This window comes from Magnolia sinica, chromosome 17, assembly GCF_029962835.1.
Source record: "Magnolia sinica isolate HGM2019 chromosome 17, MsV1, whole genome shotgun sequence".
Lineage (NCBI taxonomy): Eukaryota > Viridiplantae > Streptophyta > Magnoliopsida > Magnoliales > Magnoliaceae > Magnolia > Magnolia sinica.
In genome coordinates, this window is record NC_080589.1 from 51,263,459 (window position 1) to 51,289,676 (window position 26,218).

Consider the following 26,218-nt stretch of genomic DNA (forward strand, 5'->3'; position numbering starts at 1 on the left):
TCAGTTGGTAGTTAATCAGCTGAGTCACACCATATTGGTTAGAGCTATACATGAGCAGACTAAGCTTGGTAACTCGCTTGACTCGGCTCGAAAAAGCTCGACTCGACTCAGATCGAAACACTGTTCGAACCGAGTCGAGCCATATTTTGGGCACTCGGAATATTTCGAGTCGAGTCCAAGCTGGACATAACTCGACTCCGCTTGACTCGGTATTGAGCTCGACTCGACTCGGATCGAGTTTAAGTTAGTATATAAAATATTTTTAAAAAAATCCTACCCAGTTGCCCAACCCTAACTAGTTCGTCCAAACCAGCAACCCTACCCGTTCTCCTTCCCTTTCGCCCAAATCGCCCATTTCTCCCTCTAAATCGCTCAAATCGGCCGTCCGTCCGGCTACATTGCCTTCTTCAAGCGTCTATCCGGCGATATTTCTTTCTTCTAACGTCTGCCCGGACGAGCATTTCCTTCTTCCAGCATCTATCTGGACGAGCTCCGCCCAATACTCTCCGCCCGGCAACATTTCCTCTTCCAGCGTCTATCCGGACGAGCTTCTCTTTGAAAGTGAGTCATCTCCTCCACTCTCTCCATTTTTTCCGACCGTCCGAGTAGTGAAACCTATCCGACCAGTAACCACTGGCCGGACGAACCTACTAAATATTGATTAAGTCTGACCAGTTCCGATCAGCGACCACTGCCGGACGAACATCTAGTACAGCCCACCAGCTCGAAGACTCGAACTCGAACTCAACTCGAAAACTCGGCTCGAACTCAGCTCGATCTTGACCGAGCCGAGCATGAGTTATTGTTCCAAGCTTAAAGGCCTAGCCGAGCCAAGCACGAGCTGAGACTCGAGTAGTCCGAGTCGAGCACGAGCTGGGCAAATGTTGTCTCGGCTCGACTCGTGTACACCTCTAATATTGGTACAATGGGACAACTCATGATTTGGCTCAACACGTAGATGTGGTGCAACTATTTAGTCTATGAAATTGATTTTTGAGAAATATGACCTTCACAGATGGATCTATTGTTTTGATGGGGTGGATGCCTCACAAAAGTGTCATGCTAGTGGAAAAGATGGTATGTCGCCAAACATAGTAGAAAATGAATTGGATGATAGGTTCAATGGTGCATTTGGATGTTTTATATATGGAATTGAATGTGTGATGTGACTTAGGGTAGCAATGGGGTAAGCCTAAAGCCTGAGCCTAGTATAACCCTAGCACAAGCACAAGCCCAAGCCTGAAAAGATTGGTTGGGACAGGGTCCAACTCATATTGAAAAATGATTAAATACCTATTCCATGATGAATTGCCGTGATCGGTTACATGTGTGCCATGTGGGCATGAGTCACATGAAGCCCATGTCTATCTCAAGGGAGTAACTGTCATTGTATTCCCTCTAATTGAGAACATAATATTAGCAATTCTACTACTAGCAATTCTACTACCGATCCTTAATAAGTCATTTAGATCCTGCCAGGCATGGATATTAACTGACTGGAGGAATCTTTCTCATTGAACAATTAGCGGTATTTTCATGTTATATACAACATGGAGGTCATATTGTATGTTTATATTCGTCCAATGCCTCAGTTCTTTGTGAATCCACCAATTCAGTAACTCCTTACGATCACTATTGCTTGTAAGGGATGCTACTCTAAATGAACACTGCCAAAGCAATCTGCCCCAAACATTGAAGAGGTGATTGACAAGACATGCATTCAGGGGCTGTGCACACAAGCTCTGGTTGGTTCATGAGCTGTGCCCACTGCATGAGTTAACGGTCATTTGTTTGTGCCAATGGATTTTCACACCGGCCTTCCTGATTACATATATTACACAAGTGTCAAGAATCATCTTTACAATCTCTTGTTGTGCAAATTAAATACCATGTTCTCAAAGTACAAACGCATCCACAAGTTAAGTAGAGTGGCAGATAGTGGAACTAGTTTGGGGTCAGTAGCCTGATACAAAACAGACTGACCATTCAAACCCCAATCTGAGTCACAACCCATGGACCCATGATCTAATACTTACCCATTTACTAATTCAGTTTAGAAATTTCTAGGACATGGTCCAACCAGTCAGAAAATCATTAGGCCCACACAGTTTGAGGTGGGAATGAGTTTGCCATAGCCTGACTTGCTTACATTAATGGGCCTTGTTTTCTGGCTAAAATGAAGCACAACCCAAAAAATATACTTGAGCTCAAGTTAAAAGCAAGCCTGGCAAGCTGGTTCATGGGCTGACGAGAGTTGCAAGCCCATTGCTAGCCCTAATTTAGGTTTCATTTAATCTTAAATTGTGCAAAATAAAAAAAGCTTTGAATACATTTTGACTTGATGAGCATAAACAAATTAATAAAATATCTATGTCCATATCTAGTCGTAGGCCCACTCCTTGGAATTTGGCGGCATCTAATAAAAAGAGAGAGAGAACTTGAAAAAGTAGAATATAGGCGTAAACCCATCCATTCCTACACGATCAAACCATTCAGTCATGGGCCCACTTCCTTGAAATAATCACAGCACCCAATAAAAACAAGATTTGACCCTAAGGATAAAATTTTGGCTTAACCCCATCCGATCCGAAGCTCAACTCCACGAAATCCAACAACACTCAATAAAATAAAATTAAAATTAAAACAAAATAAATTTAAAAAAAAAAAATTTAAAAATGATACTTGACTGCAATTGTGGAATCTAAGTCCAAAACCATTGAGTCTCAGACTCACTCCTTGGAATAATGGACACCGGGCTTCTTAGTAAGCAGTTATTACAGAAATCCCATTTAACCTTAAGCCTTGTGAGGCTATATATGTGATGTCAATTATATATCCACTCCATTCATCATGCATGCCCATTTTAGAGTCTGATGCAAAAATTCTTGAAATTAAAAACTCAATTGAGCCAGAACATAGGAAATAGAGGATAGGAATGCCCATGTTGTACTTTCCAAAGGCCAACACAATGTTTATATGCCATCCAACCCACTTGTAAGTTGAACCCCACGTAGATGAAGGTAAACACCAATATCATCCTGATCCAAAACTTTTGTGGACCTAAGTTTTTTTTATAGTGGTTGCTCAATCACCATAGTTTCTTTTGATGTGGCCCATTTGGGATTTGAGCATGCCTAATTTTTTAAATCAAGTCCTAAAATAGGAGAGCAAAATGGATAAACGGAAGGGATATAATTCCTACATCACTGTGGGCCTCACAGAGCTTAGGTTCTCATTGGACGGGGCTTTCCTACGCCCTAGCATACAGGGAGCCCTTAGGCAGGTCCGTGGGAATTGACATTCTTTAGAACATGAAAAATATACTCCTTAGGCAGAACCATACAGAGAGCCTGTAAGCTCACTGCAATGTCCATTAAAAATTCACTCCGTGCATCAATTTCTCTGGACCACTTTTGGACACGAGCTCAGCCATAAGGTAAATCCAAAACTCAAGTGAGCTGCACAATAGGAAAAGTCATGAGCAAGCAAAACTAATGGACAAAGTGGATGTCACATGCACTTCATGTCATAAAATGAGTTGGCAAAACTGATGGATGGTCCGGATAAAACACGAACATGACGATGGGCCCCACAGAGCTTGGGCCACATCCTACCATGTGATACACAGATTAACCACTGCAGGTTGATTACCGAGACTGCTACTGAAGTGACGTCAACAAGTTCTGTGAGTCCTACCATGTTGTATGTGTTGTATCCACACTGTCCATCCATTTCTAGAGATCATTTTAGGTTATGAGTCAAAGAATGAGTTAGATGCAAAAAAACAGTGGAGAGAGTAACATCCTCCTTTAAATTCTTCCTAAGATCCACCATGATGTTTATTTGAGATCCAACCCGTGCATAAGTTAAGAAAGACATTACAAAAAAAGGGGAAAGCACAAATACCAGCTTGATCGAAAAATTTTGTGGCCATTAGAGGTTTTTAATGGTGGGCATCACTCTCTCCACCCTTTACGGTGGTAGGGTTCACTTGAGCTTTTAACATGAGTCATTCTTTGGCTCATACTAAAATGTTCTCTCCAAATGGGTGGATGGTTTGAATACAAAACATACATCATTGTGGGACTCACAGAACTTGGTGACATCACCACAGTAGCCAGTCTCGGTACTCAACCTGTCAGTAGCTAATCCGCGTCGTCCATGTGATACTCAGTTGCCGGATGATACTCAGTTGCCGGATGCGGATTTGCTACTGACAGGTTGAGTTGCGAGATTCGTTGCTGAAGTAATGTCACCAAGTTTTGTGGATCACACCGTGATGGATGTATTGTATCCACACCGTCCATCCATTTGGAGAGATCATTTTAAGCCGTTATGTAAATAATGAGTCGAATCCAAAGCTGTAGGGGACCTCACCATAGAAAACAATGGAGATAATGAAAGCCACTGTTGAAACCTTCCTAAGGTCTTCCATGATGTTTATTTGAAATCCAACTTATTAATAAGTTTAAAAAGACATTAGATAAGGTTAAAAGCAAATTTCAGATAGATGCGAAACTTTTATGGCCCTTGGAAGTTTTTAATGGTGTGCGTGAGTCTCTCCACTGCTTTCAGTAGTGGGTTCACTTGATATTTGGATTTCACTCAATCTTTGTCTCATGCCATGGAATGATATCTCCAAATGAATTTGAAGTTGTTGCAACACTCCAAAGAGTAGAAGCTTTCATGAAAACCCAGGTTTCATACAAATGATAAGGAATGTAGCATGTCCCTATTAAGGATTTTATTTTATTTTTTTCTTTTAAATGAGATAAACTTCGATATTTTGGAAATTGTGATGGATGGTAAGAAGGCACTTAAGAAATTATTCAAATGCCTTAAAGCAACGTCAAATTGAATTGCAAGACTAAAAATTGTGGATGAAATTGTGGGCCCCGGAAGTATCATAAACTAAAAATTACATTTATTTGATTAATTGATTATCAGATTGGAGGACATCTACTGGAGTTTAGCAAATCCGAATTTAGCTACAAGTGCTTGAATATCAAACGTAATGCCATGCCATAGTATCAAATAAATAGTAATCCCAAAATCAGGTCGTTTGAACAATTCTGCGGACGTGGTTTGGCTAGTGACCCCAGCACCCAGCCACATAGCTGGTATCAAAAGCTCCGTGGACCCATCATGTCATGATGTATGTGTTTTATCCATGACATCCATTTATTTTTTTCAACTCATTTTAGGGCATGAGCTCAAACATTAGGCGGATCCAAATCTCTGGTGGACCACACCATAAGAAACAGTGGGGATTGAATGCTTACCATTGAAAACTTTTTGGGGCCATAGAAGTTTTAGATCGAGGTGATATTTGTGTTCTCCCGTAATCAACGCTTATGTGATCTTATCAACAGGTTGGATGGAAAATCATCATCAAAGTGGACCCTAGGAAGTTTTTAACGGTGGAAGTTCAATCAACAGTGGGGATTGAACGCCTACTGTGGAAAATATACGTGGTAAGTTCGTAACACACCACAATCAAGAAGTTTTCAACGGTGTGCATTCAATTCCCACTGTTTTATGTGATGTGGTCCACTTGAGCATTGAATATGTATGATTTTGTCTCGTGCTATATGGATGGTGTGGATAAAACACCAACATGACGATGGGACCCACAATGCCACATCATGCAACGTGGATACTCACGTGCCGTGTGCAACAGGCAATCCGCTTCCGTCTGAATCGCATGCGCGCATGTGTACGAGATTTTTATTTTATTTTATTTATTTAAAATAGCATCAGCCTTCTCCTATAAATACCCATCCATCGTAAGTTGGTAGCATACCATAAGCAACAGCAACCATGCCCATACACAAATCTCTCCCCTTTGCTTTTCTACTCATTTTGTTAGCCTTTCTTTCTTTCAAAGCAATATCATTTGCAACAGCAGCACCATCATCCGCACTCTCAGAAGTAGAGGCTCTCATGAAATGGAAAGCCAGCCTCTCGGCAGCACAAGCTCTCCATTCATGGTCTCTTCCTTCTGCTAATTCTACCACCAACATAATCTCTCCGTGCAACTGGACTGGGATCTCATGCAACATCCTTGGAAGTGTAACAAGGATAAGCCTACCGAGTCTAGGTTTGCAAGGTAAGCTTGATAACTTGAGTTTCCCGTCATTTCCAAACCTCCTTCATCTTGATCTCAGCGACAACACACTCATAGGAACCATTCCAGCCCATCTTGAACCTCTTTACAAACTCACGTCCCTGAATCTGTCTGCAAATGAAATAACTGGATCAATACCTCTGGAAATAGGGAATCTTGTGAATTTGAATGAGCTAGATCTGTCCATTAACCATCTAAATGGTTCCATCCCTTCCACTATAGGAAATCTGACAAAGCTTTCCATCTTGTACCTGGACCAAAATCGAATCTCTGGCTCCATTCCTTCACAAATCGGGAATCTACAAGCTCTGGTTGAGTTGACATTGTTCCAAAACAATCTGACTGGTCAGATCCCTCCTGCTTTAGGTAATTTGACCATGCTCAGAATTTTGTATTCATCCAGAAATCAAATTTCAGGCACAATCCCTGGAGAGTTAGGGAATCTCAAGAATTTGGTCGAGTTGACGTTGTACCAAAACAATTTGACTGGTCAGATCCCTCCAGCTTTAGGTAATTTGAGCAATCTTACAATTTTGTATCTCTACGAAACCCAAGTTTCTGGTTCAATTCCACCAGAAATAGGGAATCTGGTTAATCTCAAGGAGCTTGACTTCTCCGCTAACCTTCTAACAGGTTTTATCCCTTCCATGTTAGGAAACTTGACAAAGTTAACTGTCCTCCAGCTCTTTGAGAATCAAATTTCTGGTTCTATTCCTCTAGAACTCAGGAATTTAATGAGTCTCAATGATCTAGATTTGTCCAGTAACAATCTGACTGGTCCCATCCCTCCTGCTTTGGGTAATTTGAGCAACCTTGCACTTTTGTATCTCGACGCCAACCAAGTTTCTGGTTCAATTCCACTAGAAATAGGGAATCTGTTTAATCTCGAAAAGCTTGACTTGTCCATTAACCATTTAGATGGTTCCATCCCTTCCACTTTAGGAAACTTGTCCATGCTCACTGTTCTTCAGCTGTTTGATATATGACAACCAAGTTTACTGGTTCAATTCCACCAGAAATAGGGAATCTGGTTAATCTCAAGGAGCTTGACATGTCTATTAACCTTCTAACAGGTTCTATCCCTTCCACTTTAGGGAACTTGACCAAGCTTATTGTTTTGTACCTTGATGACTGTCAATTATCTGGTTCCTTGCCTCAAGAAATGACAAACATGACAAATCTTTCTGAACTCCAGTTGGATGGCAACAACTTCTCTGGCCATTTACCTCATTTATGCCATGGTGGATCTCTTAAAGCCTTCACTGCTTTCAACAACCATTTCACCGGTGAGATCCCAAGAACCTTCAGAAATTGCACTAGCTTAATGAGAGTGCGACTCAATGGAAACCAACTTGCTGCAAATGCATCGGAAGCCTTTGGTGTATACCCTCACCTCATATTCATGGATGTCAGTGACAACATGTTGTTTGGTGAACTCTCACCACATTGGGGAGAATGCCAAAACTTAACAACGCTACAACTCTCCGAGAACAATATCACTGGTAGAATTCCTCTTGAGGTTGGGCAGTTGGGGCAGCTAAGAGTGCTTGATCTTTCTTCGAACCATTTAGTAGGAGAGATTCCAAAGGAATTTGGGAGGCTGACTTTTTTGTTCAACTTGACTTTAAATGATAACCAGCTTTCTGGTCAGTTACCACAAGAAATTGGAAACCTATCCAATTTGGAGATTCTGGATCTGTCAATGAATTGCCTAAGTGGTCCAATACCACCTCAATTAGGGGATTGCTCCAAACTCCGTTTTCTAAAATTGAGTGAAAATGTTTTGAATGGAAGCATTCCTTTTCAGATTGGTAACCTAGTATACCTACAGGGCTTACTAGATCTAAGTCATAACTCCCTCAATGGAAAGATACCTCCGCAACTCGCGAAATTGGTTAGTTTGGAAATTTTAAACCTCTCTCACAACATCTTGTCAGGTTCCATTCCGACTTCTTTTGGTGGGTTGGTCAGCTTACAATCCATTGATTTTTCATACAATGTTTTGGAAGGTCATCTTCCTAACAGCAAAGCCTTTAAGAAGGCTCCAGCAGATGCATTTATAAAAAACAAAGGCTTATGTGGTGAAGTGCAAGGTTTGCGACCTTGCAATGCCTCTTCAATAAGTCATGGTCATGCAAGGAAATGCCACAAAGTTGTGATCCTCATCATTCTTCTCTTCTCAGTATTGTTTCTTTTATTTGCAATCGTCGGTATAATTTCTTCCATTTATTATCAAAGAAGAAGAAGAATAGAAAAAGGGGTTCTTGAAAGGAGCAAAGGAAATACATTTTCAACATGGAATTATGATGGGATTTCTACATTTGAAGACATTGTAGAGGTGACAGAGGGTTTTGATGATAAATACTGCATTGGAACTGGAGGGTATGGAAAAGTTTACAAAGCAAATCTACCAGCAGGCCAGGTAGTAGCTGTGAAGAAACTTCATCCACTCGAAGGTGGAAATCAATCTGATGAAAGAAGTTTTAGGAATGAGATACAAGCATTAATGGAAATACGTCATCGCAACATTGTGAAACTTTATGGCTTCTGTTCCCATGCTCAATTCTCATTTCTAGTTTACGAGTATATGGAAAGGGGAAGCTTGGCAAGCATCCTAAGCAACGATGAAGGATCTGCACAGTTGGACTGGACTCTAAGGGTGAAGGTTATCAAATGTGTGGCCCATGCTTTATCTTACATGCACCATGATTGTACCCTGCCAATTGTCCATCGAGACCTATCAAGCAACAATGTTTTATTGAATTCAGAACTTGTGGCTAGTGTCTCTGACTTTGGAACTGCACGATTGTTGATACCTGATTCCTCAAATTGGACTACACTCGTAGGCACTTGTGGATACATCGCTCCAGGTTAGTTGCTAGTAGATTCTCCACACTTTAATAGTTTATTAGTAATTAGTCTTTATTTTCGTAAGCTTTCCTATCTTTTGTTGGCACTTATATATTATGAAGTTTGTGTGTATGTTAGAATACTGTTGCTGAATGTGTCAATCCAGGGCAATTGGAATATGAGAAAATTTGTATTTGAAAATGCTCTCTTTTCCCACTACGATTCTCTAAATTAGAGGTTTTACATACACCTGTGTATCCTTTCATCTATTGTAAAAAACAAGAGCTTACTTTTAAACTCTTTTCAAAGACCCTAGTACTCTTTCAAAAGATGGTCCAAAAGCCGTCTTATTTGACTTTAACTAAAGGATGGCTAATCAACCGGTCATTATCTCATAAAAAAATTGCTTACTCCTTTTTTCAAACAAACTCAATGATTATAGCCTAGGATATTTCATACTAACACTGAACTATGATGTGGACTCCAGAATCATGCTTGTCTCAAATCCAAAGCATAGGATTGTAAAAGATCCACTATTTTCTCCGTCTCATTTTAATCCATGGCCCCAAAATCAAGCAGTTATGATGCACAATTAGGTCCCATTACAGGAAAAAGTAGGTTGGTAGTTTATTACCGTTGAAATTATTAATGGTTCATTTTTTAAGGCCATCCAAACTGTTAAAACAATATTTCCTACCGTTCAAAAAGTCATTCCCAGTGGGATGAATGTAACCACTGAATTTTTGTATCTGATCTAAAATTTCTTTAGCCCCATGACATATGTTCAATATATACCTTTATTTGTCATTTTGCCCACTTGAGCTTTGCATCTAAATTATTTCAGAGCCCAATCCCTAAAATCATATGAGGGAAATGGTGGGTGGCTCAGATTTCTTGCAAAGAACATAGTGGGACCCATAATCACGGTCCCATCATGCAAACACGTTCATAACTAACGTGTTGTGTTCTATGTTAGGCAATTCTAAGTCCAATGAAATGCTAAACCGAGGCAAGACGTCAGTGGTTATCATGATCTGTTAAATCTTAGTGGGGCCCACTTTTGTGATGCTTGTCATAAATCCAAACCGTCCACCAGTTCAACATCTTATTTTAGGGCGTAAGTCTAAAATCTAAGTAGATTGAGTACACAGGTGAGTCACACAATAGAAAGAAGTGGCCACTAGCTTACCATCATTGAAACTATCGATAGTCAATTTATTTATTTATTATGGTTTTAGTCCATTCAAATTGTTAAAATGACATTTCCAACTATTCAAAAGGTCATTCACAATGGGTTGAATGTAACCACTTGATTTTGTCCATAATCTAAAATTTCTATGGCCCCTGACAATTTGAAAGGTGTATGTTCAATATGCACTTTTACAATCCGTGTGGCCCACTTGAGCTTTTGATTCGGATCATTTTTTTGGCCCAAGCTGTAAAATCATACTAGGGAAATGGTGGACAGCTTGGATTTTTCTCAAACAACATGTTGGGCTCTATGATCACCATGACCATCTCCCATCAGATCGTACGCGGGTTCAGACATGTGAAAAGACATGATTTGTTATCACATCTTGGTGGGACCCACTTTCGTGATGCTTGTGATAAATTCGACCCCCTACCTATTTGGCCATTTAATTTTAGGATGTGGGACCAAAATTGAGGTTGATCCAATGCACAGGTGGGTCTCACAACAGCAAAATGTTGGACAGTGGCCTTTAACAATTCACTCTTTTTTCTTTCTTTTTTTTTCTTTGTGACTCACCCGAGCACTTGATCTCCCTCATCTTTAGGCAGCTAAGTAAAAATAACATGGCCAAGCTTGTAAACAGCATAGATTTCTCTTAAATATCATGATGGCCCCATGCTTTTAGAAACCACTTGTAGTGAGACTCATGAGTCGTGAGATGTGACCCGAGGCGACAATGGTTGTCACTTTCCATTGAATTTCGGTGGAGCACACTTTCGTGATGCTTGTTGCAAATCCAAACCGTCCACCACTTTCCCATCTTATATTAGGGTGTAAGCCCAAAATCCAGGTGGATCAAATGCACAAGGGAGTCCTATGATAAGAAAAAGTATTTGGTAGCTTACCATGATTGAAACTATCAATGGTCCATTTTATATTTTTAGGCCATTCAAACCGTTGAAATGGCATTTCCTACTATTTAGAAGGTTATTCCTACTGGATCCAGAATATTGATACAAGTAATTATGCTAAATCCATTTTAATATTGTCAAACAATTCACATATCACCCATGCTGATGAAATGTGTAGCTGCAATGATGCCTATATGCGCACCATTACAGTCTGGTTCATACATGCCAACTTCTCATGCATTTGGGACATTTGAGGCATGCATAGAGGTCGGCTCAACCATGCAGATGACCCCGACATTATGATTATACCAGTCCGCTTATCGGGCAGGCCACCACCACATGAAAACAATTGATAGTTCCGAGAGAAAAAATAAATAAATAAATAACAAAGTACGCACTTAATGTATATATGTGGCATGCCTGGTGAGTTGACCATCCCGACTTTCCTAGGAAGATCATCCGAAAGCCTGGCCCATCTTATTCACCTCCCAAATCTTCCAAACACATCTTTGTAGAGATGCCTTAGGGTTAGCAAGCACAAAAACCTACAAGATATGAAACCTAACTCGAGAAACCCAGGTGAGTTTTGATATATGATTAAGAGTTTAGCTATTGATGCTTAAGAAAGAGAAAAGAACATGACTAACAATATTCTTTCTTGTAGAGCTTGCATATACAATGAGGGTGACTGAAAAATGCGACGTATATAGCTTTGGCGTTGTGGCACTTGAAGTGATGATGGGAAGTCATCCTGGGGAGCTCATCTCCTCTTTGTCATCATCAAGTGGACAAGATACACTGCTAAAAGATATGTTGGACCCACGTCTCTCAGATCCGATGGCTGATGTTGCACAGGAAGTCTTATTTGTGGTATCGATGGCTCTTGCATGCATTCGGCCAGATCCAGACTCTCGGCCAACCATGCGACATGTGGCTCAGGAGCTTTCTATTAGAGGGCCTTCTTTCTCTCTACAGCCATTCCATGCAGTTACATTACGTCAACTGATGGATCTGAAGGTATAGTTGGGTGGATGAAAATCACCAGGTTTGTGGACATGTGGTGGCACGAACATTATTACTGTGTGTTTGTTAAAGTGAAAATCAATGAGTATGGAGAACTTCTTTGTTATGATATGTACATAATTCAGTGTGTAGAATCGATGTTTATAGAAATGTAGTATTTTTATTGGCATTTTAAATCTCTCATTCGCATTTGTTATAGCTTTTTACCGGCGTTTGTTGTTACTTTTAGCGGCGTTTGTTGCAAAATTTACCTGCGTTTCTCATATATTTTACTGGCGGTTTTTAAGTTTTTACCGGCGCTTTTATAGTTTCTACTGGCGCTTTTACAGTTCCTATCGGCAGTCAGTAGAGTCGCCGGTGAATGATAACAAGCGCCGGTGAATGCAAATTTTTAGCGGTGGGCGGCTAACACGCCACTAAAAATGGACGAACGCCGCTAAATGATACAGCACGCCCCGGTTTTGCGGCAGCCGCCCGACCGCCGGTAATTCTTATACCGGCGGTTTTTGGACTTTTAAGGGCGGTTTTGGCCGCCGGTAATTCCTATTTTTCTTGTAGTGACAATCATAACACATCCTCAAGTGCAACATCATCACATAGTCCATCAACTATTTCACATTCTCAACTATAACATCATCGCACTATCACACTACCATATCACATCCTCAAGCGCAACATTATCACGTAGTCCATCAACCGTATCACATTCTCAAGTGGAATCACATCACACTGTCACACAACTATATCATATCCTCAAATGCAATCATCACAGTCCATCAACCGTATCACATTCTCAAGTGGAACCACATTAGACTATCACACAACCATATCATACGCATCCTTAAGTGTAACCTCATCATATAGTCCATCAACTGTATCATAATCTCAAGTGGAATCACATCACACTATCGTCTCAATCATATCATGTGCTCAAGTGCAACCTAATCACATAGTCCATCAATCATATCATATCCTCAAGTGTAACCACATCACATTATCATACAACCATATCATATCCTCAGGTGCAAACTCATCACGCTGTCCATCAATCGTATCACATTCTCAAGTGGATACATACCTCATCATATACCATACTACATCCTTAAGTACAACTCCATCACGTTGTCCATCAACTGTATCACATTCTCAAGTGGAGACATCACACTCACACAACCACTTATCATATCCTCAAGTGTAACCTCATCACATAGTCCTTCAATTTCTTTCATTCTCAAGTGTAACTTCATCACACAGTCGCACTAAAATATCATATCCTCAAGCGTAACCTCATCACATAGTCCATCAATTATATCATATTTTCAAGTGTAACATGATCACACTGTCACACAACCTTGAATTATCCAAAGTCATGACATAGTCCATCAACCATATCATATTCCCAAGTGGCGATCATTTATCACACTCTCACACAATCATATCATATTCTCAGGCGCAAATAGTCCATCAACCGTATCACATTCTTCAATCTGGAACCACTTCACACTGTCACATAATCATATCATATGCATATGTGCAACCTAATCACATGGTATATCAACTATATCATATTCTCAAATGTAACCACATCATACTATCACACAACCATATCATATCCTCCAGTGCAACCTCATCATATAGTACGATAACCATATCACATTCTCAAGTGGAACCATATCACACTGTCACACAACTATATCATATCCTAAATCCTCAAGTAGAACCACTTCACACTATCACACAACTACATCATATCCTTAAGGGTAACCTCATCGGTTAGTCCGTCAAATGTATTCTTTACTTTCAGGGAAGAGGCTAAAGATATACAATCACAATTGCGAAGGGGAAAGTAGTATTCTCAAGTAGAACCACTTCGTACTATACATTTATGGTCTTCTTTCTTCTACCTTTTTTTTTTCTCTCCTTTTCTTTTTCTTTTTTCTTTCTTTCCTTTTTTTTGTTCTTAATCTATAGATGGGAAATGTTGCAGCCATTGCAGCTGCATTTTTGTTACAAAGATGTCAGTGTTTAATCATGCTGAGATGTGTTACAGGCCCTTCGTAAATAGCCTTTGACAATTTATGGTGATGGAAAACAAACACGAAGCTTTCAATATTTTTCCAATATGGTACTTTACTCTTTCTTTTAAGACTTTATGATTGAAAATGTGTTGTGGGCTCACCGTCTTTCCCGAAAATGGCATACCTTGCTCAGTTCCAACTACTGTGATAGAATACCTTTCTTCAATCCCGTGGTTAATGAGTAGTTGTATGTCTAGCCATTACTGATTAATGTCAAATATAATCTTTATATTTAATGATGGAAGTTTGCATAATTCATAGGCACACTTTGATTTTATTCTTTTATTTTTGTCATTTTGGTCATTTCTTTACCGAGCCTTTAGAGAGCAGCATAAAAAACCTTGGTAATTTTATCCAACTGAATTTTTTGTTGCATATCTCAAAACATTCATGTATGCACCATAGTTTTGTTGTTGCATATTGTTAAATGAAGATGCTTTCTTGATCATTGATTTGTTTTTTCAATATGGTTATCACTTATGATTGCATTTGGATGTGCCCCAAATTGCTAGGTGGAACTTTCAGCAGGACATATCAAATTCCTTTCTAATAACAAGGACCACAATGCGCAGTTGTTCTTTAATGCATTTATTTCTTTGTGATGTTTGTTAGGGGCTTGTTTAAAAGCAATTTAATGATGCATCAACTAAATTTTGCAAGTTTCAAGAACTCTTGGTTTCTCTATAAAATAAGAAGGTAAGTCATTCAGTGGTGAGGATCCATGTGATTTCTTACTTTACTTGTTCTTAGATGCTTGAATATGACTGTAATCTCTTATGAAAGAGCATAACCACTTTATCTTTCATTATATTTTATTCTTACATTGTTAGTTCATTGATAAGACCTCTTGAAAAGATAACACTATTCCATTTCCCTTTTAAGAGGTAAGCTGTTTGCAAGTAAACAGATTGTGCATTTGGCTAGCTTGTAAAGTGTTTACAGCGGATAAAGAATTTCATACAGTTGGGAATAACTTGGATGATCTGATTCATGAAAGTTGTTGTGCATGCTTCTTTTATTTTTGAATTCGAAATTTTTAGACGAGTTGATCTATCAGGGCATGCACTAGCAATGGTAAGCCATTATTATTATTATATTTTTTAAAAATAAAATCTAGCTACAGCTAATAGCCGTAGCCTTAGATCTAAACACCGTAGCCATAGTTATTTAGCTACGGTTTTTATCCGTATCCTTTATCCCTTTTCTGGTAGTGATTACTTTTGCTTTATCATCTAAGATTATTATTATTATTATTATTTTTTACTTTTCGCTATTATTTTTTTTTGTTATTTCTTTTGAGCGTTTTAAACGAATGAAGTTTGAAAATTGGAAATAGAAATAAAATCCTATAATCTTCACCAAAATAAACAACCATATCACATTTCTAAGTGAAATCACTTCACACTCACACAACCATATCATATCCTCAAGTGTAACCTCATCATATAGTCTATCAATTGTATCACATTTTCAAGTGGATCCACCACACCAACTGTTAAACAACCATATCATATCCTCAAGTGCAACCTCATCATACAGTCCATAAAGTGTTTCACATTCTCAAGTGGAACCACATTAGACTATCACACAACCATATCATACGCATCCTTAAGTGTAACCTCATCATATAGTCCATCAACTGTATCATAATCTCAAGTGGAATCACATCACACTATCGTCTCAATCATATCATGTGCTCAAGTGCAACCTAATCACATAGTCCATCAACCATATCATATCCTCAAGTGTAACCACATCACATTATCATACAACCATATCATATCCTCAGGTGCAAACTCATCACGCTGTCCATCATCATATCACATTCTCAAGTGGATATATACCTCATCACACTATGACACTACCATACTATATCCTTAAGTACAACTCCATCACATTGTCTATTAACTGTATCATATTCTCAAGTGCATACATCACATCACACAACCACATATCATATCCTTAAGTGTAACCTCATCGCATAGTCCTTCAATTTCTTTTATTCTCAAGTGTAACTTCATCACATTGTCGCACTACAATATCATATCCTCAAGCATAACATCATCACATAGTCCATTAATTATATCATATTTTCAAGTGTAACATGATCACACTGTCACACAACTTTGGATTATCCAACGTCATGACATAGTCCATCAACCATATCACATTCCCAGGTGGAGATCATTTATTACACTACACAATCATATTATATTCTCAAGCGCAAATAGCCCATCAACCGTATCACATTCTTCAATCTGGAACCACTTCACACTGTCACATAATCATATCATATGCATATGTGCAACCTAATCACATGGTATATCAACTATATCATATTCTCAAATGTAACCACATCATACTATCACACAACCATGTCATATCCTCCACTGCAACCTCATCATATAGTACGATAACCATATCACATTCTCAAGTGGAACCATATCACACTGTCACACAACCATATCATATCCTAAAGCACAACCTCATCATATAGTCTATCAACCATATCATATTCTCAAGTAGAACCACTTCACACTATCACACAACTACATCATATCCTTAAAGGTAACCTCATCACTTAGTCCATCAACTGTATCATATTCTCAAGTGTAACCCCATTATACTGGGACAATATTATATCAACGCCTTAAGTATAATCTCATCACATAGTCCATCAACCGTATCACTTCCACAGATGCATGTACCTATTCTGATATAGATTGTACTCTCTTACATGGTGTCTGCCACTTCTTTCATTTATATTTGAAAAATTTTCAACCCTATAAAAAAACACAAAAAATTATTTATCTTACCTGCATTGGGACGCCTTCTAATAATCCAAGTCATTCCATTGTACAAACATGTTAAATCGTACTTTTTTTTTGTAAAGTGGGAGTACACCATCTATAAAAATCCAAACATGTAAGGAAAAAAATGTACAAATATTCAGGTGGGCATTACAAATAAAAAGTTCCTCACCTATCATATAGCCCAGACACAGGCATATAAGAAATGACCCATTGCATCAAGTAGATATGCTTCCCAATAAAAGAGCTACCTAACAAGTTCTGTTGGGTTTGATCATGAGGTATGTGTTATATCCAAACCGTCCATCCATTTGGCGAGCTTGTCTTCAGGGTTAAGATAAAAAGTAAGACAGATCTAACTATCAAGTGGATCACACTACAAAAAGTAGTGGGGGATTAAACGTCTACCATTGAAACCCTTTTTAGGGTCACAGAAGTTTTAGATCAATGTGAAATTTGTTTTTCCTCTTCATTCAGGTCTTTGCGACCTTATGAATAGATTGGATGGAGAGTGATGAGGTTACACTTGAGAATGAAAGAAATAGAAAGACTATGTGATGAGGTTACACTTGAAGATATGATATGTGGTTGTGTGAGTGTGATGTGTCCACTTAGGAATGTGATATGGTTGATGGACAATGTGATGGAGTTGCACTTGAGAATGTGGTATGGTAGTGTGATAGTGTGATGAGGTATATATCCACTTGAGAATGTGATACGATTGATGGACAGCGTGATGCGTTTGCACTTGAGGATATGATATGGTTGTATGATAATGTGATGTGGTTACACTTGATGATATGATATGGTTGATGGACTATGTGATTAGGTTGCACGTGAGCACATGATATGGTTAAGACGATAGTGTGATGTGATTCCACTTGGGATTATGATACAGTTAATGGACTATATGATGAGTTTGCACTTGAGGATGCATATGATATAGTTGTGCGATAGTGTGATGTGGTTCCGCTTGAGAATGTGAAACACTTTATGGACTGTGTGATGAGGTTGCACTTGAAGATATGATATGGTTGTGTGACAGTATGGTGTGGTGGATCCACTTGAAAATGTGATACAGTTGATCGACTATATGATGAGATTGCATTTGAGGATATGATATGGTTGTGTGAGTGTAGAGTGATTTCACTGTGGTTACTAAACAATAAAGTTCATTCCATAATTTTTCAAAAACTTGTACCTTACTGTGGTTACTTGCATCTTCAACTACCAGGATGGACCCGACTATTTAGCTTAGCATCTTCAACTACCAGGATGGACCAGACTATTTAGCTTACCATTTTGCTAAGAACCATTCCATACTAGCATCTTAACAAACATTAGCCTCAACTTCATCAATTACAATTCAACACCTAAGCTTGGAGATGTGATATTTATTATACAAGTATGTTGTGTTTGTAAATCATCAAAAGTAAGCACCGACTCAATTGAAGAGCCTCAAGAGGCTTTAACCATATCCAAACTTGTCACTTGCATGACTTCAACTTTTTTTATCGTTATCACATCTCGAAAGTGAAATTTTAATATGTAAACGGTATTCCATTGCATCCATAAGTGGAATTTCAATATGTAATTTTATCATTTTTCAAAATTACTGTACATGAATTCTTGAAGACCCACAAAAAAGAAACATGCCTCACCTATCGTATAATGCACTTAAACAACACAAAATGTACATCAATTCAAGTGGGCCAAAAAAAGAAAAAGAAATGGGGTTCACCTTTCTCGCGTATTGTATAATGCACCTAAAAAGCACAAAATGTACATGAACTAGGACAAGCCCCACAAAAAAAGACCCCACATATTGTATAAGGTACATATATAATACAAAATGTATATTTGTTATAATACGCGCACACACACACACATAGCCATTCTGAGTTCTTTAAACATGCCAAAATCTGAGCATCTTTCGACTTGAACAATAATCCTTGGCACAATTGTTAACTCCCAAAAAAGCACCTGTAGAAAATATGTTAGCTTTGTCCTTCGTAAAAACTAATATTGATGGAAGGCATTTTCGGTCATGCATATTGCCTTTTGTCTATTCATTAAATTGCAGAAGTCAAGACTAGTAATTCCTGTAATTCAGGCCTAATCATGACCCGTAATAGTCGTAAAATGGGCATGTAACGAGAATTTGTAGGTTCCTCAAAGGAAAGATCCATCAAACTTGAGCTCAGTCATAGCCCATCATTAGCTAGCCCTCAAAATCAATATTAACACTACAAGAACAATAGGCTTTACCGGCGGCCAAACCGCCCCTAAAAGTCCCAAAAAGTGCCGATATAAGAATTACCGACAGTCAAACACGTGCCGGTAAAGGGGGCGTACCGGCGGTCGCACCTTTTTACCAGCATTTTTTATGGCCGCCACTAATATAGGTGCTTTTACCCACGCTTATTATCCTTTACTGGCGCTTCTAGTGACTGCCGATAGAAGCTTTAAAAGTGCCAGTAAAAACTGTACGAAGCGCCAGTTAAAATCTATGAGAAACACCGGTTAAAAGGTGTGATAAACGCCTGTAAATCATTTACAATGTAAAAGAAAACAAAAGAAACAATTAAAAATTCTGCTAGGCTGAATCTTCTAGATCAGAAGACCTTTACGAGCTTAAATTAGCATTCAAACACAACCTATAAATCATTTACAACCAGCCCCATTTACAGGCAACCTAAGAATGAAAGGTTATATAATGGACAAAAAATTTATAGATGCACCCCAAAAAATATTTCCTGGGAGGAAAAAAAAAGCAACAGATTTCAGTGATGCCCGAGGCGAGACTTCTCGAATGCACCCCAAGAACCAGAACCCATGCCATATAGAGGACCTTTGTCAGCAGCACCCTGCCATGCGTAGAGGTCAGCTAATAAAATATTATGTACACTCATAATCTGAGTTACACTATCTAAAATTAAATTTTCAGCCATAAATATTTCCTCCAAAAACAGTCATACCGAATGAAGTCCATATGAAGCAGCAAAGCCCCCCTCTGGGCTACCACGTTTCACCCCAAATGCTCCACCTTCAGTCACCAATGCAGAGACAAAAGTTTACAAAACAAAATAAAATAACCAAAAAACAAATTTGAAATAAAACAAAAGGAACCAATAACTATCTGTAACTAGCAGATGGAGGAGAATAGCCATGGATTTTTTTAAAAAAAAATATGTGGACAGATTTTTTTTCCCTTTTTCTTTAAGGATAAAACTGCATCATAAGAATCATAGCATGCAACTCAAGAACCTGTCTTCATCCCACTGTCACCATATGCAATTTCAGCCCGATCACTAAAAATGCATCATAAGCATCATAGCATGCAACTCAAGATCCTTGCTCTTGCTCGGGTGGTAGACTCCAGGGAGTTTCAACACCTGGTCAAGGGTTCGAGTATCCATAGGTGGTGAAAGCCTACTATGGCATGAGTGTGTGGGGTTGTGTGTCGTGTGTAAAAAATAAATAAATAAATAAATAAAAATCTCAAGAACCTGCCTTCATCCCACTGTTACACAAGCGACATTTTTTATGACATTGCTTAGACTCTTTATCCATGAATTCAACTTCCAACAGGTGGGTACTACACACCAAACGCCGTTGATTTTACATGTACACTGGTGGTTTGTTATGGCCGCCTGTGATAGTGTGCCGCTGATATGTAGGTTTCTTGTAGTGTAAACATGAAACCCATTCATAATGATATCTATAAAAAGGCAATTGAAAACTCAGCTTGTAGCAATTGCACCAGCCTGTCCCCAGTCCACATAAAAGTGTTGATCTCATGTAGCACTGGTTTGCTTGTTGTCAAACTTTTGACCACCAACCATGATAATTGTCAGAAAGCCAACATCAAACAGATGGGACAAGGTTATAGTGATGATGATCATGATTCATGCATGAGAACCATGTAAGTCAATAATTTGATTGCCCACATATTTAAAAAGTATAATAAAGTAGAGAACTGCTCCAATGCTCACCTAGTAGCATCAGGTAATTAATTACAGTTGGATGTAAACTATCCATTAAGTACAGAACACATTAAAGATTTACTATGAAAAAATCAGATCGATCTGCAGAAAGTCCCTAAACACATTCAATTGTTCTTACGAAAGTAAATGTAGGAATGATCACTCTTAATCAGTCCATTTATTTGGTGAGACCCAAAGAGCCAGTGAGAAAACCGCATGGATTGGACAATACCTTGAAACATTACTAAGAATTATAAAAATTTAAAAATTTAAAAAAAAAAAACCTTGCATGATGCACCTGACCTGCACCAACAAGGAAAAAAGAAGAAGAAAGTTTTTGCAGTGTCCATATGCTTACACTATATATATAAGGTTGCTGTTAAACAAGAAAAGGCCAATATAGAAATAAATATGCTAGCTCTACATACTCCCTCTGCACATGCAATTTCTATGGCACATGTATCAACCATGGGATAATTGATGATTTATTCAAACTGTGTTGTTTGTAGTCAAACAAGGGCCAGTTTGGATGTTCTTCAAAATCAGTACAGCAGAATTTAAATGAAATTATCTGGCAGAAGCTAATATCCTGATTAAATTAATAACAAGTTCCACATGTAATATAATTTATAGTGTCACTGTTTCTGAAAATAAGTTATCTTAAGAAAGAAACTAAACCAAATTTTATGCAGGGCAAACACCTTATCAAGGTGAATGTGGCCAACAATGCCTGCATCTCCTTCTAAACTTTCGGGTATTTGTCGATGCCTTTGGTATCTAAAAATGGTCATAATCCATGTGTAAGATGTAAAGAGTATTTAAGTCATTATGCAAAATACAAAGGAGACCCAAACATGCCTTTTAGATGAATAGAAAGGAGGGCACCACGACCTCTAGTTTCTGCACCAACTCTTTGGCGTTTGGTGTGGACACGATTATGTGGTGCTGATTGGGCTTGATGAATCCATCGTCCACAGCTTTTTGATGAAAGTAAGAAGGGAGTTGTAGTAACCGTCCACATTAAGAAGACCCACCTACGCATACATCCAAATATCCCATCTTTATGACACAAGAACTTCTATGTTGTGTGTATGTGATTTTCTGTTAGTAGAGATTGCTTACAGTTTGAGTCTAAATACATTGAGCATGACAAAAGGAATAACAAATCTCGACAGGATAAATGGTGCTAATTCAAGGTAATTACGAACCATCAACTAAAAGATGATTTTTTTAGAAATTGAAACGGTAACTGAAAAAATGACAAAATGATAAAGAAAGTAAGAAAAGAATTCACATTTAGATGCAAATGGAAAAACAGAATACCTTTGACAAAAAACATTATAACATGGATTAATTGATGACTGATTAAACCACATATATGTTATTCCTCAAAAAGAGAGTGACAGTATAAACGGGCTTCTTCCAAGTTCAACCTTGCAGCAGATGATGAAATCTTAGCCTTGTCAAGATAGGATTAGGTGCAGTAACTGACCTTGAAATGTGGAGGGAAACAGCGCATCAGCTTAACTCGCAGACACAGTCCAATAACTATTGCCATGCTATAATGCTAGATGGTTGAAGTGAAGGTAATCCTAATCGTTCAAGTAGGGAATTAGTGCGAGTGGTAGACTCTCAGGAGTTTCAACACCCGATCAAGGGTTCGAGAATCCATAGGTGGTGAAATTCCACTAGTGTGAGTGTTGTGGGGGTATGTGTGCGTGAGTAAAATTTTTTTTAAAAAGTAGGGAATTAGTATCGTAGTTTTGAAAAATACAATAATCATAACTGGAAACTGTCAATAAATCCATATCAAGTAAATATGAAACATGGAGTAAAAACAATTCAATGACAAAGAGAACTGCAAAGCAGCACATATCCAAATTTTTTGGTGGCACATATTAGAAAACAATGTTACTGATCTTGTGAAGGCATGCTCGCTGCATTTGGATGCCCAAGTGAGCTGAATTGTGAACAATCAGTTTAATCAAGAGGTTATGACTGATGGGATTTGTTGTTTTTTTGAATCTGTTACACCTGATAGTCATCTTATCCAAATTCAAAATAATAATAATAAAAAATAAATAAATAAATAAATAATCTTTCAATGCCATATATAACCATCAGATTGTAAAAAAACATAGAATTCATGTTCATGACACCAGTTTGATGCCTAGTACTTTTGTGTATATGTCCATATCAAAAATTCTAATTAAAAAGTACCCTTGCTTCAGTCATTTGAAAAACACAAAAAGGCATTGATATTGCTAGAGACAACAACAACAACAACAACAACAATAAAAGCCTAATTCTGTACATACGAAAGAAAATGCCATAAATCTTGCCTGATTCTGAAGTCAGTTCAGTTCCTCATTTAGTTCGGAAATCTCTACCTGCCAATTAATATAATTATCGATAAACAATTTAGCACCTTCAATCTCCACAACTAAATATGCATAAGTCATTGGTGAATGCGGAACATCATTTCCTCTCTGCAAAATCAGAATGTGGTACAAATTGAGTAAGAGAGTGAAGGATTTAAAAGGATACAGACAAGAAAAGACCATCAAAATATTGACTATTTAAAATTATCCACTAAAAGCTACATACAAGGAAACCTTAATATTCAAATCGATTCATGAGCAATAGATTCATGTTTCAATACAAAAATTTGAAAAAAGGTAAAAGCAAAGAAAGCAAAAGATCTTTATCTTTTTTCTTTCTTGCCTTTTGGTACTATGGGTTTTGGTCAACACATGCATGTACAAGGCAACTCATGTGCATGCTGGACATCTGCCAGCGTGGCAAATTGTTACTTATGGAGAGCAGCACATGGCTTCTCCACACCTCTAAATCTAGATGTAGGTTGACTCTAACAAGTACTTTGAGCCAATCTGAGTGTCCAACATTGGTCCGATCGGACAGCTTCTAGCATCCAATCTTTGGACAAGTCAGAGCTAATTCTCACAAGGGATGGAACCATCTAGATAGTTAATGGACAAGTCAAGCCTTTCGAGATTAAACAGAGAATTGATTTTCAAACATATGAAGAACAGTGAGCATGGACAAGTTTCCTAAAGAGGAAGGGATAGAACCTATTAGAAGGTTAGCGGACAAGTCAAGCTCATTGAGATTAACCAGATTCCCTATTTCTGGTGGAATTGAACCAGAAACTTGGGTGCCGTACAGATACAAAAATACAAGGTTGCTCAAATTACCTAAACCAGTCAGATTCGACCTGGTTTCTTTAAAGTTACATGTGAGGAATGATAATGCACTTGAAAACACTGGCATATGCAAGCAGTAAATCACCAGAATCATATATGCTTCTATTGGTAATCAGGAGAATTAGACAAAGCCTGTTCTTGCAAGCTAATCAACAGGATTTCCTTGTAAGGAACTTAAAGTCATACTAACTATTACGCTAGGAATCAAAGATAATTAATCGCCATATAATTAATGAAGTCATCTTATACAGAAAACAGAATTTCAATGAAGGAATCCTTACTGAACCCATATCTTTTTTTTCTCCTTCAAAATCACAAATATTAAAATTATCCTGGGTCTTACTGAATTTTATTCACCAAAGAGAAGAGGCATACCAATTTCTATGCGTGGTTTACTTGGGATGCTATTGATCCCTCCTGGATGCAGCTCCATAATTCCTACCAAAAGCATGAAATTGTTAAAGGAAAGCTGCAACATGGAATACTTGTTGCTGATGGATCTTAAGAAGTCTCAATCTCTTTAGACCATAGTTATTAGGAGGATATATTTTTTAGATGTAATAAAGATCAGAAAGTCTAGTAAGGTAATTTTGAGATGTAACAAAGACCGTAGTTCTTTTTCTTTTTTTGGCCCACTTGAATTGATGTACATTTTGTGTTGTTTAAGTGCATTATACGATAGGTGAGGCATGTTTCTTTTTTGTGGGTCTTCAAGAATTCATGTACAGTAATTTTGAAAAATGATGAAATTACATATTGAAAGTCCACTTATGGATGCAATGGAATACCATTTACATATTAAAATTTCACTTTCGAGATGTGATAATGATAAAGGAAGTTGAAGTCATGCAAGTGACAAGTTTGGAGATTGTTGAAGCCTCTTGAGGCTCTTTAATTGAGTCGGTGCTTACTTTTGATGATTTACAAACACAACATACTTGTATAATGAATATCATATCTCCAAGCTTAGGTGTTGAATTGTAATTGATGAAGGTTGAGGCTAATGTTTGTTAAGATGCTAGTATGGAATGGTTCTTAGCAAAATGGTAAGCTAAATAGTCTGGTCCATCCTGGTAGTTGAAGATGCTAAGCTAAATAGTCGGGTCCATCCTGGTAGTTGAAGATGCAAGTAACCACAATAAGGTACAAGTTTTTGAAAAATTATGGAATGAACTTTATTGTTTAGTAACCACAGTGAAATTACTCCACACTCACACAACCATATCATATCCTCAAATGCAACCTCATCATATAGTCTATCAACTGTATCACATTCTCAAGTGGATCCACCACACCATACTGTCACACAACCATATCATATCCTCAAGTACAACCTCATCACACACAGTCTATAAAGTGTTTCACATTATCAAGCGGAACCACATCACACTATCACACAACCATATCATATGCATCCTCAAGTGCAACCTCATCATATAGTTCATCAATTGTATCATATTCTCAAGTGGAATCACATCACACTATCGTCTCAACCATGTCATGCGCTCAAGTGCAACCTAATCACAGTCCATCAATCATATCATATCCTCAACTATAACCACATCACATTATCATACAACCATATCATATCCTCAAGTGCAAACTCATCACGCTGTCCATCAATCGTATCACATTCTCAAGTGGATATATACCCCATCACACTATCACACTACCATACCTCATCCTCAAGTGCAACTCCATCACATTGTCCATCAACCATATCACATTCCTAAGTGGACACATCACACTCACACAACCACATATCATATCCTCAAGTGTAATCTCATCATATAGTCCTTCTATTTCTTTCATTCTCAAGTGTAACCACATCATATAGTCCTTCTATTTCTTTCATTCTCAAGTGCAACCTCATCGCTCTCCATCCAATCTGTTCATAAGGTCACAAAGACCTGAATGAAGAGGAAAAACAAATTTCATATTGATGCAAAACTTCTGTGACCCTAAAAAAGGTTTCAATGGTAGACGTTCAATCCCCCACTGCTTTTTGCAGTGTGAT

At 38.1% G+C, this 26,218-nt stretch overlaps 1 protein-coding gene across 3 annotated transcripts; it reads left to right on the plus strand.

Annotated features, from left to right (window-relative positions):
• The first annotated feature begins 5,722 nt into the window (after positions 1–5,722).
• On the plus strand, positions 5,723–12,140 carry LOC131231511 (MDIS1-interacting receptor like kinase 2-like). 3 transcript variants are annotated; one of them, XM_058227734.1, is made up of 3 exons: positions 5,723–6,637; positions 7,150–8,997; positions 11,745–12,140. In XM_058227734.1, exons 1-3 carry the CDS (start codon positions 5,821–5,823, stop codon positions 12,101–12,103), a joined length of 3,024 nt encoding a protein of 1,007 aa, XP_058083717.1. In that variant the 5' UTR covers positions 5,723–5,820; the 3' UTR covers positions 12,104–12,140. The 3 variants fall into 3 exon arrangements, with proteins under 3 accessions (XP_058083717.1, XP_058083718.1, XP_058083719.1); XM_058227735.1 differs by having other exon boundaries at positions 5,724–6,616; positions 7,201–8,997; XM_058227736.1 differs by having other exon boundaries at positions 5,724–6,472; positions 7,201–8,997.
• The last annotated feature ends 14,078 nt before the right edge of the window (positions 12,141–26,218 follow it).